This window comes from Odocoileus virginianus, chromosome 11 (assembly GCF_023699985.2).
Source record: "Odocoileus virginianus isolate 20LAN1187 ecotype Illinois chromosome 11, Ovbor_1.2, whole genome shotgun sequence".
NCBI classification, from domain to species: Eukaryota; Metazoa; Chordata; class Mammalia; order Artiodactyla; family Cervidae; genus Odocoileus; species Odocoileus virginianus.
This window is the reverse complement of record NC_069684.1, coordinates 33,725,412-33,743,503: the sequence shown is the minus strand read 5'-3', so window position 1 is coordinate 33,743,503 and position 18,092 is coordinate 33,725,412. Positions and strand designations below refer to the sequence as shown.

The following is an 18,092-nucleotide window of genomic DNA, read 5'->3' as shown; positions in this document are numbered from 1 at the left end:
AGGGTCGCGCCGGAAGGGGGCGGGGTGTGTTAGGGGCGGCTCCCCCCACCGAGCGCTGCGGCCGGTTGCTGGGCGACTGCTGGCTGTCGGTGTCCCCGCCAGTGCTGACCTGGGGCACGAGAAAAGGCACCACGGAGATAAATGAGGGTGTGGGCGTTTTACGTTATTCTGGGACCGTGAGTTATTCCTCTGACCGTTGACAGCATTGGAGACAGCCCTTGGGCTTCTGCTTAAAGTTCCACATTAACCCTGTGGTCCTGGAGACACCACATATTCGCAAGAAACTTGTTAAAATGGGAGAGGAGGTTCATTCGTAGTATTTGTTACAGGCGTTGATTGGGTTAGGTTTCCTTTTCGTGTGTTCATTTGTGACACAAATGTCTGTCATTGCACAGACCTTATTATTAATATAATCTCTTCATGGAATTCTTGATATCAGGGACTGTACTTTCTACCTTTACAGGTCCTCAACTTCTGAATTTCCGGTTGAGGCTGAGGCACAAATCTGAATGTAGTGATTTACTGTGCAAGGAATTTCAGTTGTAGTAAAAGCGTTCCCACCAGCAAAGGCAACTGCAGCGTTAAACAGAACACCAGTAGGTCAACTGGCAGAAAAGGTGAGAAATGAAAAAAAAATAACATCAAACTGTCTTTTCCAACTCTAAATGGGATTTGAAAAAGAAAATATTATTGTATGTTAGAATAAGAGAGTGTCACAGAGGTGAAATTCGGATAGGGTTAAGTAGGTAATGAGAGAACTTTCCAGGCATGGGAGGAACAAATCATGAACCAAGAAACAGTGGACCTGGACAAGGTTTGAACAGACCAACCAGAGGGTGCAGGTTGGGGCACAGATGAAAATAAGACTGAGTTGAGAGTGAAAATAAACAAAGGAAAATGTCATTTCAGTGCGGCCGGCTCTAGAAATCACTGAGGCTTCATGAAACTGGGAGATCTATCATGCAAAACTTGTCTGACAGCAGCTCCAGAATGGTTTAGAGGGAAGAGGGACCACCATGGAGTTGAGTTTCTGCAGTGAAAGGGAAGGAGACTGATGCCAGGGTTCCGGGAAAGAAGGCTGGGCTTAGTAGTCAGCTGAAAGGTGCATTTTTAAAAACATCAGAGGATTTTAACTGAAAAGATGAATTTTGATCCACATTTTTATCTTTCCGTAAGTACACTTAGGCTGAGAGGTGCCTGAGAAGGTATATCAATAACTCAATGACATTGAATATTGATAGATATAATATACACATAATCTAAAGCTCTTTGAGATCCTCCTTGAATCCAATAGTGGAGGAGCAAGTGTTCTAGAAACAATGGCTCTATCAAGAAATGTCCTCTTTCCTGGACAGACCTGAAACTATGTAGCATTCCATGTCAAAACACTGCATCAAGATAGAAGGAACTATTTGAAATTATTTTGTAAGGTTTAAAACCTGCTGATCACCTTGGATTTCAGTATCAGGTGAAATTAAAGCAACACACACATAGTATGGGGAAATTTTCTTCATTTTTAATTTACAGCAGAAAGAATATAAAGCATTCAGAAAACATTTTCCATATTTTAAGGGCAATTCAAAACATTTTGCATGGTTTCCAGCAGCTGAGTTCTTCAACAGATCCATTGATTCAATGATGCTTTACATGCACAATTACAAAAATAAAACTTACAAAAAAGAAGACATCTAGACTAGTTTTACATGCAAGTCTCAGGGACCCCCCATTGGGCGCCAACTACTGTGTGGAACTGCCATAAGCGACCGTGCAGCCAGAGAGGGGTTCGAGTTATTGTCTCGATTTCGTTCACACAGTACAGCTGATTTCAAATGGGTAACAAGTGTAGCAATTAAATCATCAGGAGACAGAATAAGATTAGCTATTAATTTTATAATGAAATCCTACTCCTGGCACTTGGGAATTCAGATTATCCAAGAAAGCTGCGCTTACCTATCATCTTATATTCAAAATTAAGATTCACAACCAAGAAAAAGCGGTCAAAAATGTTTCATTTCAGTGGAAGTGCATTTGTACCTCACCTGGGATTCACAGTTGTACTGGTAGATGACACTGGTAGGTTTTGAACCTACTTCTATCCTCTCTGTAAGAACGCTCCTAACTCTATGTCAGTCTTTTATCTTCCAGATTATCTAGCTTACTCAGTTAATAATGTAGCATGTGAGACATTAAAAAAAAAAAAGTGAGGGTTAAAGCAAATCCACTGAGGTCATTACTCCTGTCAAAAGACTGGCTATTTGTACCACAATGGAATAAACGTACCTAAATTCAGTATTACTAAAGGATATTCTGAAAGAGCTGGCTTTCACATTCTCTTCCCATTGATGAATGCAATTGTGTGTTTGTAAATTACTCAGTGTCCTCTTGTAGGTCAAATTGTGGGAAAATAATGGGTATTTGGGGGAACTGCAACAGTTGCAACAAAACCCACACATTTAAAAACAAAATTGAGTCAGGTCAGTTTACAAATGTACAGGTGGCTGCTAGCTGTGGGGCTGTCACCGTTGTCAAAGCTGATCACAAGCAGTAAGACATATACTGTACAGTAATTCGAGGTTGGCAGTGAAAGGAAGTAATTAAAAAACAAGTACAATTATAGAAAAGGCACCAAGAGCACTGACCCCAGTTGTTACCACAACTTTTTGTATCTACCTTCCTTCTAAGACACCAGTTTAAAAGCTGATTTGTGAATATTTTTAGGCTTCACAACAAGCCTTGAGTTTTCACTTACAGTTGGCAGCCAGAACCAAGGGAAAAAAAAATACCAAAACTATTCTCTCAGCTTTACACCAACTGATCCTGAAACTTAACCTGGGAATTTTAAACTGGCATCAGCAAGTGCGAACTTGATTCTCTCAATTTAACATTAGTAGTTGAATTGTTAAAAAGCATCAGATTTCTTTGGCTCCTCATTATGTGGAAATAGTAATATACCATGACATTCCTACGAGACCAGTTTGCATCCTTTTAATTTGTAGTTATTTTGTGTGCAATTTTCATTACATTTTCTGATTTCCAGCAGGAGATATGAAAACGTGAGATATTTTTCTATTTTTCATCCTATTTCTTTTGTCATGTTTTGACCATTCTAAGTGTTCTTTGTTGGAGTGAGTGGATGGTGTTAAGCTATATACTGATTCATCTTAATGATTATCTGTTTAGCAAAAGTAACTTAATTTTCTTAAGCAATATCAGCATTCACATTACTTGGCACCATTGGCAAAAAAATCTTTTAAATAAAATAAAATAAACTCCTGGTAGCCAAAATTAAATGTAAACATATCCTTTTTTAAGTAATGTTACTCTGCCTTTTTTCCTAAGTCTTAATACAGTAGCTCTTTTTTTTTTTTTTGCAGTTTAGTCATGCTTTAGCAAAATGTTCTTCTAAAGAACATTTAAAATAAAGTACTCTTATAGTGAAATAAAGTTTTTTTTTCATTTTACAGACCATAGCCACTAATGCTTTGCTTTTTTCATTTCTTTTTTCTTGATTTCATGCACATATCTCTTTGTTTTAATATATACAATATATACAAACAATACATCCACATTTTTTTTCTCGCTCATTCAGACAAAACTATACAAATAATTTTATCTTGCCATGTTATTGACCTTTGTGAATAAAATATTTAGCAATTAATATAATCCCTTTCAAATATTTTCTCACTTTCCATTTCTACCTTCTATATATACACAGAAACTGCTCAGGTTGGATGAGATATAGCCAAAAATATGGAATTTACTGGCCAGAACGCAGCACCACACTGATCTTTTAGGTGGCAAATGTCCAGGCAAGGTTCATGATTCCTTAGAATGACTACAGTTTCCAAGGCTACTAAAAAAAGCTACATGCTTTACCAACTCTCTAAGTAATTCTCATTGCACAAGAAAGTAAGGCAAAAAAATTAAAGTGCTGAACATGAGAAAAGGGATAAGATGATGACTTTCCTCGCAGGTTCTTGGGAGGTGGTGGGGACAAGAAAATAAATTTAAACTGTACGCTGTTCCTCATCACTTCCCATGCATTACCCGTGTACCACGCACCCGCCCCCTCTGCAAACTTCCACAAAACACTAAAAACCTGCAGATTTTTAAAAGTTGCATTAAGTGTGCTGTAGAGATTGAAACGCAAACAGACAAATTAAGATCAAATAAACACAGTGAAGGAAATGAGAACACACGGACCCAATAAAGATTTGTAAGATCTAAGCCCTCCACTGAGAATCAATCCCAAAAATTCAGCTTCTTGGAAATAACCGACAGGTGCAGGAACAGCATTCTCTTCGTTGCTAGTGCATCCCCACCTTTTCTTATCTATATTTTTGGTATAAATATTTGTACAGTTCCACACGATGTTTGAATACAGCCCTATGTGAGAAGGAAGACGGCTTCTTCCTAAGAGGAGGAAAGCCTCTTTCGATTCCTCGTGGTGTCTTGTTTGCCCATGATCCAACAGAAGATTGAGTTCCAAGATGTCTTGCTGATCAAATTAAAAGTTGTCCATGAAAGTGCAAATGCAATGACCAAAACATTCCTGTTAAAATCCTGCAGCTGATCTCCCCAAAACTGCAGAGGGATTATGTATGTGTATGTGTGTGTGTGTGTGTGTGTGTGCATGTGCGTGTTGTTGCATGTCTCTGCTAAAAACAGAAATGAAAACAGTCTGAAAAGCAGTGTCACATTGCTAAGGGATGCTGTTGTATGTCTTCAAGTTCCTTGGCCTTTTTCAATTCTTTCACTCTGGAAGAGAAACAAAACAAAATACCAGGTGGTAACTATAGAGTGAAATTGTCACCAGATAAAGGAAAGGGTGTGGCCATTTCCCCAGGAAGTGAAAAGCCAAGACAAAAACCCTTCTGAGGACTGATGGCTAAGGAAACTCCTGTGAAATTGCTGGGGAAAATATTCAAGAGGAAGACTGCAGCCTTCCTGAAACTCTCCTTTATATCAAGAGCTCTAAACACAAAGCAAAACCAAAGTTGAAAGCATTAAATCAAGTCTAACAATAAATTGCTCCTTCTAGAAAAAGTTAATTGATCAAATAACTTTCTTTTTAGCCTGGTAGACCCCCATGAATGCCCTGTGATTCCACAGGATGCAAACTAGGGAGACTGCACACACATTTGTTCATTAGTTTTTGATATACCTAGGGCATGAGTTCTTGCTTTGCTCACAGAATCAAGATCCTGAGCTATCTTGAACCTGATGGGCTCCCCTGCACAACTCTGATTTTGCCCAGGTATTGTTCAGTCTTTCTGATTTTCAGAATTGCTTACTTTCCTCCCATTCCATATTGTAGCTTTGAAAGATGTTTGGGTCACTTCCCGCCGCACCCCCCCCCCCCCGCCCCCACTCCCTTTCCCCTGGGTAGACAGCACCAGGGTGCAATACCAATAAGGTACTTCATTCTGTTTATCAAATGTGTTGTGGTAAACAAATTTAAATTGCTATAAATAGAGTCAGGGAAAGTTCACAGCAAATTATTTGTTGATGACTGTTTTCAGTTGAAATTTTTTAATATAAAAATTTGCCTTGGCTTTTGAATGAATATGGCCACCTGATGCAAATGGGGACCTGGGAAAGAGGTTCTAAGCTAAAGAATATGTTTCTCTTTATTGTCAGATAACTAAGAGCTTGCCTGACTACTGGATTGGTCAAAGGCAAGTGTGACTTTAGGATCTAACTTCTGAAGTCAGTGTGTGCTGTGTTAAGTCATAGATTGTTGGCAGCACTGTATGCCATGTGGTAACATTTGTTTACTAAAAATGGGTGTGAGAGGATGATCTTAGCCACACAGAAGCGGCAGTTTCTCTAGACACATACATTCTACCTCAATAGTATGACAAGAAAAAAAATTTGATTTGTTTTCCCAATATGGTCCTGTACAGAGCTAATTCCCAAATACCATTTTCTCATTCTCTAAGAGAAGGGCCTCTCCTATTATCCTAAGTTATATGGATAAGTTTAAATTTTATTTTAAGGCGACTGTTAGTTCCCTTTCTAGAGAACACTTGAGTGGAAAGAAAACATCTTGAAAAACCAGTAATAAGTTATGGCTCTACTGAGGTTGGCATTCAATGAAATGGCACGTGTGCTATAATAGCGATTGAAAAAAATTATATTTACCACCTCCAAGCAGAATCATTTCTGAGTATTCTGTCAAGTTGATATGACCTCTTCAAAGAGAAGATGCTCTCTTTCAGAAAAAAAGCTTTGTCATTTTATCATCACCAAAAAGAATTATAATGTTTGAAAACGTACTTCTTTGTCTGATTTATTTACTAAATATACCAAGCCCAGTTTGCTCAAACAGTATATCTTTGAAATTATGAAAGCCTTCTTAACAGGTACACTTAGAATACCCTGCTATATTCACAACTGCATCCAGGTTCACTTGAACTTTATGATTAAGTACATTATGGATTATTAAATTTTGGGGTACTGTGGGTCATACTGCAGTACAAAAATGCACATCATTATAGGTCCCTAATTTTGGACATGCATACTTGATAAATAAATGGCTTTTTAAAAATTGAAACATGCCATATTCTGTGTTCAATTTTTAAACATGCAATATCTATACTAACAGTCCTCTGGCTGGAAGAATGCAAGGCATGCACCGATGCCACCTTTCCTTCTGGGCATGCAATGTACCCGGACTTGTGCAGACCTCCTTGCTGAATTACCGCAAAATGTGCATGCTACTTCAGATACGACCCCTGACTTCTGCACTAGCACAGGACTCATTCACAAATGTGCAACAGAAACTCCACCACTGGTGAGACGTATAGGATTTAAAGAACTCTGAACTCAAAACCTGAGAGCACAAACACAAAGACCTCCATTCACCATTTCTCTAGTGGGAACAGGAAGGCTTTACAAATCTTTTCTTTTTAAGTAAAGTGTTCAAGCTTTTATTTTTATATTTTTATTTTTTGGCCACGCTGCCCAGCATGTGGGATCTAGGCTTCCTGACCAGGGATCGAACCCAGGTTCCCTGCAATGAAGTGCAGAGTCAGGCTCAGGTCCTTTATCACTGGATCACCAGGGAAGTCCCACTTTACAAATCTTAAGTTCATCATTGGGATGAACTAAAAAGGAACGTGAATTATAGACCAGAAATGTTTTATAACAAATGTTCATACCAAAATCTGTAATCAGTTGGTCATGTGGGTATACTGCAAACTTTTTTAAGTTAAAATGGTCACGTTTGTTTCTGCGGCTTTTTTTTGGGGGGGGGGGGCTAGTATCTTTTTGAGCTAATTAAAATAACTAAGTTTTTAAAGTTACAATGTAAATATGGTGCTATAAAACTAGTGCTGGCTTCACACACCATTAAGTTAAAGAGAGTTGCATGTCCACACACAGAATGACCACAATTATCAACTTAGGAAAAATGAGACATTCCTATTTCCAGATATATTTTCTAGGCTTTCCAAACTACTGAATTCCGGTGGAGAATTTAGTTTTTAGTTTCACGGTACAGTTTTCACAGTCTGCTTGCATTATAAATACAAAACATCAAAATGAATTAAACGGCAAAGGCATTTTTTAAAAGGAAGTTGTTAAAGGAGAAATTAGCAAAAAAGGAAGAGAATGCATGTTCCAATAGCTTGATGGGTTCCTTTGTGTGTGTTACCTTATTTAGTCCTCACAACCTCACCATCTTCTCCAATTTGTAAATGGAGAACTGAGATTTGCAGAATTGAGCAGCCTACCCAAAATTATACGTAATAGTTAACAAATGGCAGAAGGAGTGTTGTATGAAAGAAAAGAAGGTTAACAAATGGCAGAATGGAGACTTGAAGCCAGATTTATCTGGCTTCACTCCTCCACTCTGATGCCTCAAACAGTATCTCAGGGCAACAGCAACAAAAAATACATTTTTAAACACAATTCTTGTCTTTTCCAAAAGTCTGTACAGAAAACACACATTTAGAAATTTCCTGTGGCATGAGGTGAATACATTGTTGAAACTGATGACAATTCCCTTTTCTCAATTCTAAGATGCCATCCTTTATAAAACCATGTGTTGATTTTATTGCAGTGTTTTAGAAAAAATAGCTCCACGTAAAATGTACACATGGATCTGAAGCAGATCTGAAACGTAAAAGGAATGGGTCTAAGAATCAGGGCAGCCGAGGACTGAGCCTCATTCTCCAATTTCCTGAGCATACTGATTGCTAACATATCCCTGGAATTGGCTTTTACAGTCTGCTCTACTGAGATCATAAATGGAGGTTTATGTGACTCAAGGGTAGGTTATTAGGGTAAGACCTGGTACCTATTTTTTTGTTTTGTTTTGCTTTAAATCAAATGTCAATTGGATAAAGTATGTTTGAATGTTAGGCTGACTCCCAAAGAAAAACAGAAAACACTTATATCCACTGAAGTGAATGAAAACAACTTCTGATGCGAGGATTTTTAATAAATTCTAAGAGTTAGATGTTTCAAACCAGAGTATTTCGAATAGTCACAGATATTTGTGTCTGCCTTGTCTCATTCATTCAAGACATGAACTAAAAGGCACAGGTTAATTGAAAATACTTCTACCATGAAAAGGATGTACAATAAAAGTTTAACAATTATTATCTCTGGGTGATATCCCTTGCTTATTTGTATTTCCAGAATGTACTACAATGAGTATGTGTTTCCTTCATAATAATGATCTCTGCTTGTCATTTTATAAAAAAGACTTATATTTTTCTATCCATCAGTTAAAACTACTGTGTCTTACAAATATTAGTTACGTGACATTAAAGAACAACTGAAAAATTCAGTGGAGGGGAAAAAGATCATTTTTATAGACCAAAACCAAAATCAATTGATGGAGCTAGTTTTATTGATCCTGCCTATATTGTGAGCTTCTTTTCAGTGTGAAAAACTTGGCAAATGTAGAGCAGAATTTTTGAAATTGGAAGTATACTTGAAATTTCAGTAACTGTAGTCATCACGGCTACAGAACTGGGAATACAGATATGCAAGTTACCACACTTATAGAACTGAGAAAACACATGCCCAAGTCACCACGTCTACAGAACTGAGAACACAGATGCCCAAGTCACCATGTCTACAGAACTGAGAATACAGATGCCCAAGTCACCATGTCTACAGAACTGAGAACACAGATGCCCAAGTCACCATGTCTACAGAACTGAGAATACAGATGCCCAAGTCACCATGTCTACAGAACTGAGAACACAGATGTCCAAGTCACCATGTCTACAGAACTGAGAATACAGATGCCCAAGTCACCATGTCTACAGAACTGAGAACACAGATGTCCAAGTCACCATGTCTACAGAACTGAGAATACAGATGCCCAAGTCATCACATCTACAGAACTGAGAACACAGATGTCCAAGTCACATCTACAGAACTGAGAACACAGATGTCCAAGTCACCATGTCTACAGAACTGAGAATACAGATGCCCAAGTCATCACATCTACAGAACTGAGAACACAGATGTCCAAGTCACATCTACAGAACTGAGAATACAGATGCCCAAGTCATCACATAAAGAACTGAGAATATAGATGTCCAAGTCATCACGTCTACAGAACTGAGAATATAGATGTTCAAGTCATCACGTCTACAGAACTGAGAATACAGATGCCCAAGTCATCACATCTACAGACCTGAGAATACAGATGTTCAAGTCATCACGTCTATAGACCTGAGAATACAGATGCCCAAGTTATCACATACAGAACTGAGAATACAGACATCCAAGTTACCCCATCTACAGAACTGAGAACACAGATGCCCAAGTCACCATGTCTACAGAACTGAGAATACAGATGTCCAAGTCGTCACGTCTACAGAACTGAGAATACAGATGCTCCAGTCATCACATCTACAAAACTGACAATACAGATGTTCAAGTCATCATGTCTACCAAACTGACAATACAGATGTCCAAGTCATCATGTCTACAGAACTGATAATTCAAGTCATCACGTCTACAGAACTGAGAATACAGATGCCCAAGTCACCACATTTACAGAATTAAGAATACAGATGTCCAAGTCACCACATCTACATAAATGAGAATACAGATGCCCAAGTCATCACATACAAACTGAGAATACAGACATCCAAGTTGTCCCATCTACAGAACTGAGAATACAGATATCCAAGTCATCACATACAGAACTGAGTATACAGATGTCCAAGTTACCCCATCTACAGAACTGAGAATACAGATATCCAAGTCATCACATACAGAACTGAGTATACAGATGTCCAAGTTACCCCATCTACAGAACTGGGAACACAGATGTCCAAGTCACATCTACAGAACTGAGAATACAGATGTCCAAGTCATCACGTCTACAGAACTGAGCATACAGATGCCCAATAACCTTTGGTTACATTATGCTACACACACTCAACTAAGGGTTACTAAGTTTTGTGTTCTCTTAAAGAATTACAGGTGTTAGACTCACTCAGGTTGAGGAAAGAAAAGAATCTAATGTCCATGTTAAAAAAACAAGGCCTGTGATAATTACACTTACTTCTGAATTCCCTTGCATGGAAGACAGGCAAAGCAGTCTTCCTTGAGATTGTGAATACAACCATACAAATAGAAACTGTAGCTTCTGCAGGTACAAGGAGATTGCTACTCTAAGGAGAGCTGCCAGGACCACATATCTGAACTTTTTTTTTTTTTTTTTGAACTTTGCACCCATAACTTGGGAAATGGTCCTCGTGTTACTGGCTTGGACTTAAAACAGTACTTAGAAGAGTAAGACTTTGGCCTGTAACCATCCAGCTATTAAAATTAAAGACAACCCTGAGATTACCCCCCAAACATTCTAGGCTGAAAATAATCACTTTAGGGTATTGCTTCAGTCTCAACCCAAACTGCGTTGCACTGTAATGCACTGAAGTGAGGAAGAAAAGCAACAGCATTGAAAGCCAGCAGAAGCCCACGGGGTTTCTGTCCATCAGACGTCCCATGATCATTTATGGATAAATGAAGTAGGCCTGCTTCAGAAACTCGTAGCAAACAATGGCTCCATGGGTAAAGCATTAGGCAAAGCGGCTTCATTACATCTACTTGGTGATGCTCAGCCAGGGAAATGTGTCATGAGTCAGTGGATCTTGGCAGGTATATTCTTGCAATGCTGGACGTCAGAAATGTACAGGGCAGCCAGAGGCGGCTTTCTGCTTAGTTACCTGTTGTTCTGAGAGCTGCAATGGCTCGTGGGGGGGTTTAGGAAAAGAGAGGTCTTGCCATTTTCCGGATACCTCATTTGGATTGCAAAATGAAAAAGACAGAGAGGCCCAATAAGAACAACACAGAGCATGTTGTCTGCAATGTAACACACACCACTGTGTTCCCAAAAGATTCATTTCCTAAAAGAGGCAAGTAAGACAGAATTACTTTGCAGATTTGAATGAGATGCCACGTCCCACCTTCATCTCTCACTCCTCCCTGAGCCGACTGGGCCACTTGGAAATTCACCTAACGCCACGTTTAACTAGAGAAGTGAGACATCCGAGTTGCTGACAGACTCTGTTACTTTCCTCAATTAAACAGCTCACTCGCAGGCATTGTCAGAGTGCTGCCCTTTGGACGAAAGTGGAGAGAACCACACACAAAGTCTATGTGTGACCTGCAGAACTTGCTAGTGGCCCACTGCAGATATTTGGCTCAACTGCTCTCAAGAATCTGTGCTGTCAATGCTACTTACCAAGATAACTAGCAGCATCTGGTTAAGTGTTTGGAAACTCAGCTGTCAAATAGAAAACCTGTTGTTTAAAAATCTGTGATCAGAAAGTGTTATTTCTTCTTCCTCCAACCAGGGCTCTTTTCCTTCCAGTTGCATGGTTTCACCCACCTTTATCGAACATGGGTAGCTAGGCCAGCAATTTATAAGAAATTGGTTATTTCAATACCGGGAGTCCTGCTGTTTACAATACCTGCAGGGACTATAACAGGTTATAAGGCTCTCTTGCAGAAATCTCATCTCATCAGGGAAAGAAGAAATTTGTCTAAGGCAATTTCTATTTTAGTCTCAATACCTTGAGAATAAACCTGTTAGGTAATTCAGCTGTTTTCTATCTTCTTTTTCATCTGAAGCATCCTGGTTTTCTGCTGTAACACTGAATAACACCCTGTTCGAGACACTGAAAATCCAACTGGAATGCAGAATTATTTTCAGCCTGTGCACTAAAAACTTTCTTCAAGCTTAGCAATCCTTCAGCCATTTATTGAAGTTGTATCACACCTCAAAGAACTAGGAAAATAATAATTAAAACTGTTGACTCAAATATCTGTGTTTAATGCTTTCTCAAATAGATAGTTATTGTGTCCAAGACAAAACAAATTCCTCTGACGGCATTAGGATTTGGATGACTCCATTTTAAATTACTGGATAAATTAGGGGTGAAGTCTGGTGAAAATGAGCTAGATTCAGCGAAGACCATTTGGTGCTTTTTCTTAGCTTTCCCCAAGACTGATAATTTGAATGGGTATTTTCTGATTGCTCAGCTGCTGGAATTAGCCTACTGGCTCCCAATTCTGATGGCTGACATCACTTCCCTTTATATTATCTTTCTCCTTCATTAACTTAGGAGTTGGGGTCAAATTGCCTTTTATATACACTATAGCATGAAATTTCATTCTTTCACTTTTCAAATTATTATCTCTGAATATATAAACCTTACATGCCTTAACTATGGTCTACTTTATACATTAGTAAGTATATTATCTCCTTTGACATAAATTCCAGGAATATAAATCCTCCTCAGAGAAAGCCCTGCCTCCCACGAGCCACTTTAATCCAGGGACTCAGAGGAAGGGCCATCCTGACTTCTCCAGTGGACAGAGAGGACACAAGATCCTACTGGGAATTAGACAAGACACAGATAAGCTGTTCCTCGGTTTAAGGGAACAAAGTTGTTAAGTTGCTCAGTCCTGTCAGTCTTTTGTGACCCCATGGACTGTAGCCCACCAGGCTCCTCTGTCCATGGGATTTCTCAGGCAAGAATACTGGAGTAGTTCACTATTTCCTTCTCCTGGGGATCTTCCTGACCCAGGGATTGAACCTGTGTCTCCTGCATTGCAGGCAGTTTCTTTACTACTGAGTCACCTGGGAATTCATACGTCAGAGAAAAATAACCATGTTGGAGGGAACCTGAAAGCTTCTCAGTTCCTCTCTCTCCAGCCCCCTAAGACTGAGAGGGATGAGGGTATTATGAAATTCCAAGTTTTCATGCATGAGGAGGAGTTTTAGGAACTCACAGCAGAATGCAACAGGCGTTCAGGAAATGAAGGTGGGGACTCTGGTTGGCATGGAAAAGCACTTCTAGAAAATGTACTCTTAAAAAGGATCATTAACATACCAGACCCTAACAAGCTTCCAAAGTGCATAAGCAACTGCTTTTACTAAACTGTTGGATCCTTGCAGCGAACTATATAAACTGCATAGAACATGCAAGATACTATCACTTATAATTAAATTGAATACTAAGGCATGCATCTGTTCTCTTGGGAGTTTTTTTTTTCTTTTTTTAATGGAAAGAGATATTATCTATGTATGCAGAGAGTGAAAGGGAATAGAAAAAGAGAGAAATGGAGATTTGTGTCCCATTTTTCTCTTGTATTTCAAACACAGAGAAATCTGCTCAAATCTCTGAGCCGGCTCCATCACGTGGGACCTGAAATAATTCAACTGTAAGCAGCTGCCTAATTCTAGAGAGCTCTGACTAGTTAAATTTACAATGGCATGTAGCTGCTTTACATTTTTAAAAACTAATTTCTCCTTCAGTGTCAACTTTTTACAGGGATAACTAATGTACACACACACACACACACACACACACATATATATATTAGTTATCCAGTTGTATCCAACTCTTTGTGACCCCATGGACTATAGCCTGCCAGGTTCCTCTATCCATGGGACTCTCCAGGCAGGAATACTGGAATGGGTCCCCATTCACTTTTCCAGGGGATCTTCCTGAGCCAAGGACTGAACCCAAGTCTCCTGCATTAGAAGGAAGATTCTTTACCACTGAGCCACCTGGGATCTTGATTTAGGAAGAACGTATAAAAACTCAATTCTCCTGTCACCTTAGGTCAGCAAACTACAGCCTGTAGATTAAATCCAGCCCAATGCAAATGTGTGTAATAAAGTTTTATTGGAATACAGCCACAACTCTCCACTGATGGGACTGTCTGTGGCTGTTTTCATGCTTCGATGGCAGAACTAGATACAGTGATCCTCTCCTTATCCGTGGTTTTGCTTTCCAAGGTTTTAGCGGACCACAGGTCAACTGTGGTCTGAAAATATTAAGTGGAAAACTCCAGAAATAAACAATTCATGAGTTTTAAATTGTGTGCTGTCTGAGTAGCATGGTAAAATCTTGGTCCTGCCTGGGACGGGGATCACCCTTTTGTCCAGCACACCCATGCTGTATACGTGAACTGCCTGTCAGTATAGGCGAAAACCTAGCATATACATGTATGTATGTTTAGTGTCTGATACTACCCATCCACTAGGCATCCATCGGGGTCGTGGCATGTGTCCCCCATGGATAAGGGGAACTGCTATATTGCAACAGATGTTTATTACCTGACCTTTTAATTAAAAGGCCTTTGAATATTTGGATTAAAATATAATGAATAAATATTAGCATCAACACAAATGTGGTTATATGGGAAATAACATCTCCAAATACATTAGAAGTTTGGGAATTTCTGAAGCATGATCTTTTCTCAGAAATCTTGTAAATGATTAAATACAGTGTTAGCATAAGGTAAGAAGGGAGGATGTTGGATGTAGTTGAGTTGATAGAGGTAACTGCCATGTTTTATTTTACTTTATTTTTCTGCCATGTTAGATTTTTAAATGCATCTTAAGACTATCTCTAGGACAAAAGTTGTCTAGTTAACCTAAATTCAAGTCTGATTTTAGTGAATTCAATTTCTGGCTTTTAAAAAACAGTTTTCTGCTTGCTACATCCTTTATTATAACTTAAGATGTGTTTGAGCAAACTCCAGGAGATAGTAAAGGACAGGGAAGCCTGGCATGCTGCAGTTCATGGGATCACAAAGAGTTGGACATGATTTAGTGACTGAACAATAACAGCAAAGACTTGTTATAGTCATGTCTGCATACTTACAAATCAGCATCAGATTCTAAAAATCTGACACTCACAGACGGTCCATTGAACTACCGCTATCATTTCTTTAAAACACACATTTTCTTGGAACATCCACTCAGGACCGTAACATAGAATGTACAGGTTTCAGGCACTTCACACCACCCTGTCTTTCTTCAGCACTGTCATTAAAGCTGGAAGTCGGGCTCACTCCCTTTTGGATAATGAACGTACTGGGCTGGTTCAGGAGGCGCAGCTCTGGGTACTGACTTGGCTCTGGGTACTGACTTACCTCCTAGCACTAGGAAAGGAAGAGTTAGAAAATGAAACTATGTAACTCTAAATATGAAACAGATGAGTTAAAAGAAAAACGTCAGTATCACCTAGCAAGCCTTCTTGCTCTAGAAATTTCCACACAGAAGCAGTTTAATTTCATGTAGATTATTTTTATCACCAATTACCACTTGCTTAAGGATTTCCTTCTAGTGCAGCCTTGTTTAGATTTAAACGTGTCCCACCAGCCACCTTTTTCATACGGAAGGCTTCTCCCACCAAGTGCTAGCGTGGCTTCAGGGCCTTTCACCTGCTCATGCATCTCTGTATGTCTGTATGTGACTGTTCTCCTGTTGTATAAAGTAGCAGTGTTAGTAGTCAGGGTTAGTTTTTATCTTATTTCATTCGAAATGGATGTGAAACTTTACTGGCATACCTAGGCTGCAGCCCCATGCAAGCAAGCAAAAAGCAAAATATTGAAAATGGAAGGTAAAGATAAACTGGCTAGCAGGCAGCTACACTCACCCTTTTGTACAGCCTATGGTCCACCAGGGGGCTTTAGACAGTAAAACAACACCAAAGAGCTATTAGCATGTGAGGGTCACAACAGAAATCTTATAAATAGCTTTATTTCAACAACAACCAAAAAAAGACTATAAAGTAGTTCCTTTTTTTTTCTGGAAAGAAAGAAAAGGAGAGTGGTGGTGGGAGATGTGAAATGAGCAGGTAGGAAAGTCACCAATTTATTTTTCGGTCTAAAAATGTTGAGGTCACATGACTTGGTAAAATCCATAAGAAATGGGACACTTGCTGACTCCCGATGCCACTTCCTACCTACCTTTTCTGAGAGGGCATCACGGGGAGATTTCCTGTTTTAATGCTTCTAAGGGACAATACAGATGATAGTCTCTCTTAAGATAATATTCAATAACCTGGATGGAACAGCAACGAAGTGACACTTATTCTAGGGGAAGTGAGTTCAAACTTCCAGGATAGATTTTCAGGATTTCTTCAAGTTCCTTCATTGACTATATAGGTATGGAAAGTGAATACTGACCATGCCTGGTAGACAAAGGTTACTCTAATTTGCCTGCACATTTTTTTCTAACATCTGGAATATCAAGGGGCAAGTGAAAAAAAAAAAAAAGAGCCAAGAGAGGTCATTGTTTAATCCCAAATACTGAACAGAAATTCAGACCCAGAATCTGATACTCTCTTCATAACAAATCTTCTTGTTAGCTTCATGAGGTTATTCCTGGTAAAAAAAAAATAAAGGCTGAAGAAAGACAAAATCCTCATGAAATGCTTCTCTACCATTCTGAAAAAGGAGAACTCTTAAAAACATGAGTGAAACCATTCCTTCACCCAGGCTCCTATATGAAGCAGACTTTTGGGTATTTATAAGTTCTTACCCTCTCAGTTCACCCAATGTAAACACGGTAGGTTGAGGCCAAAAAAGAAAGAAGAAGAAAATAGGACTGTATTGAACAGCTTTGCTCACATTCACCAAGGAGGCATTGGCTGTTCAGTAGCTCAGTCGTGTCCTAGTCTTTGCGACCCCGTGTAGCCCACGAGGCTCCTCTGTCCAAGGGATTCTCCAGGCATGAACAGTGGAGTGGGTAGCCACGTCCTCCTCCAGGGATCTTCCCGACCCAGAAAGCGAACCCGCATCTCCTGCATTGGCAGGAGGATTGTTTACCACTGAGCCACCTGGGAAGCCCAAGAGGCATTACGTATGGATATTTTCAAAGTTTGAGGATACCGAAGAACCAAGGAGAATTCAACTTGAGAGCGTATTTGTTTGATGTGGCTTAAGGAAGAGCAATGTTGAGGGGGTTTTTCTTGAAGATCAAATCTGTTGGGAGAGTGTTAACCACAGACTCAGTGGTGCTGGGGAGAATCCTCTGGGCTTTTTGTTTTGCGGGAGGAAGAGGGAGAAGGGAGAAGACTGTGAACACGCAGGGAAAAAGGCACAGCGAAGGCCCTGGTATTGTCACCAAAGGAAGAGCAACTCCTTGATTTGGCTGTAAGTCCTCTAAGGCAGGTGTGACTAAATAATAAGGAAGAGACTGACTTTGGTAAGGCCTGGAGAATTCCTTTCATTATGTCCTGGTCCTGCCCCATATTTTGATATGCATTTTCTAACAAGACTTGCTATTTCAGAGCACTGATATGGGATGTCTCATCACTTAGCTAATCATGGGGAGAACCCCCGTCACCGCAGGTGGAGAGCAAATGCACTGCAGAGGAATATGGTAAAAGTGCCTCAGCTGCCCTCGCAGCAATCCTGGCTAGAGAGCACTGTATATCTCCTAAAGAATGTTCCTTTTAATTATTACTGTGCATGTGTAGCTCTGTCCACTTTCCCTTCCGTGTTCATATAAACAAATTATTTTGTTAATTTAAGTAAAAGTGCACACAAGTAGCCCATTAACCCCTAGTAAGTTTCAGAGTTAAAATATTGCCAAAGTTAGCAAGCAGACAATTTGAGGAGGAAAAACACTAAAGTGAAACCTCTGAGGAGTCACACTACATCCAAAAAGCTTGGGCTCTGGGTACAATTAAATGGGAAGAAATCAGACATTAAAGAGCTTACTTTCAAGTTTGGGTCTGTGAACTGCATGGCTCCTGATGGACGGAAAAACAACAAAACCACGTGGAGAGTCGTCTGAACACAGCTCAGAT

At 39.5% G+C, this 18,092-nt stretch overlaps 1 protein-coding gene and 1 long non-coding RNA gene across 14 annotated transcripts in view; one reads left to right on the top strand and one right to left on the bottom strand.

Moving 5' to 3' along the window:
* Nucleotides 1-20: 20 nt before the first annotated feature.
* On the top strand, nucleotides 21-12,299 carry LOC110141107 (uncharacterized). The gene is made up of 3 exons (XR_002315029.2): nucleotides 21-176; nucleotides 464-617; nucleotides 8,647-12,299. It is a non-coding gene; the product is annotated as an uncharacterized lncRNA (long non-coding RNA).
* Nucleotides 1,495-18,092, bottom strand: part of CAMTA1 (calmodulin binding transcription activator 1) — a 961,599-nt gene continuing 945,001 nt past the window's right edge. For 7 of the 13 annotated variants that reach the window (XM_070474225.1, XM_070474228.1, XM_070474227.1 and 4 more), the window contains 3 exons: nucleotides 15,933-15,963; nucleotides 11,202-11,273; nucleotides 1,495-4,758 (listed from right to left, as the gene is read on the bottom strand). In XM_070474225.1, coding sequence (XP_070330326.1) covers nucleotides 4,726-4,758; nucleotides 11,202-11,273; nucleotides 15,933-15,963 — 136 coding nt within the window. In that variant the 3' untranslated portion in view covers nucleotides 1,495-4,725. The remainder of the gene's footprint in view (nucleotides 4,759-11,201; nucleotides 11,274-15,932; nucleotides 15,964-18,092) is intronic. The other 6 variants (XM_070474232.1, XM_070474233.1, XM_070474229.1 and 3 more) reach the window with 2 other exon arrangements.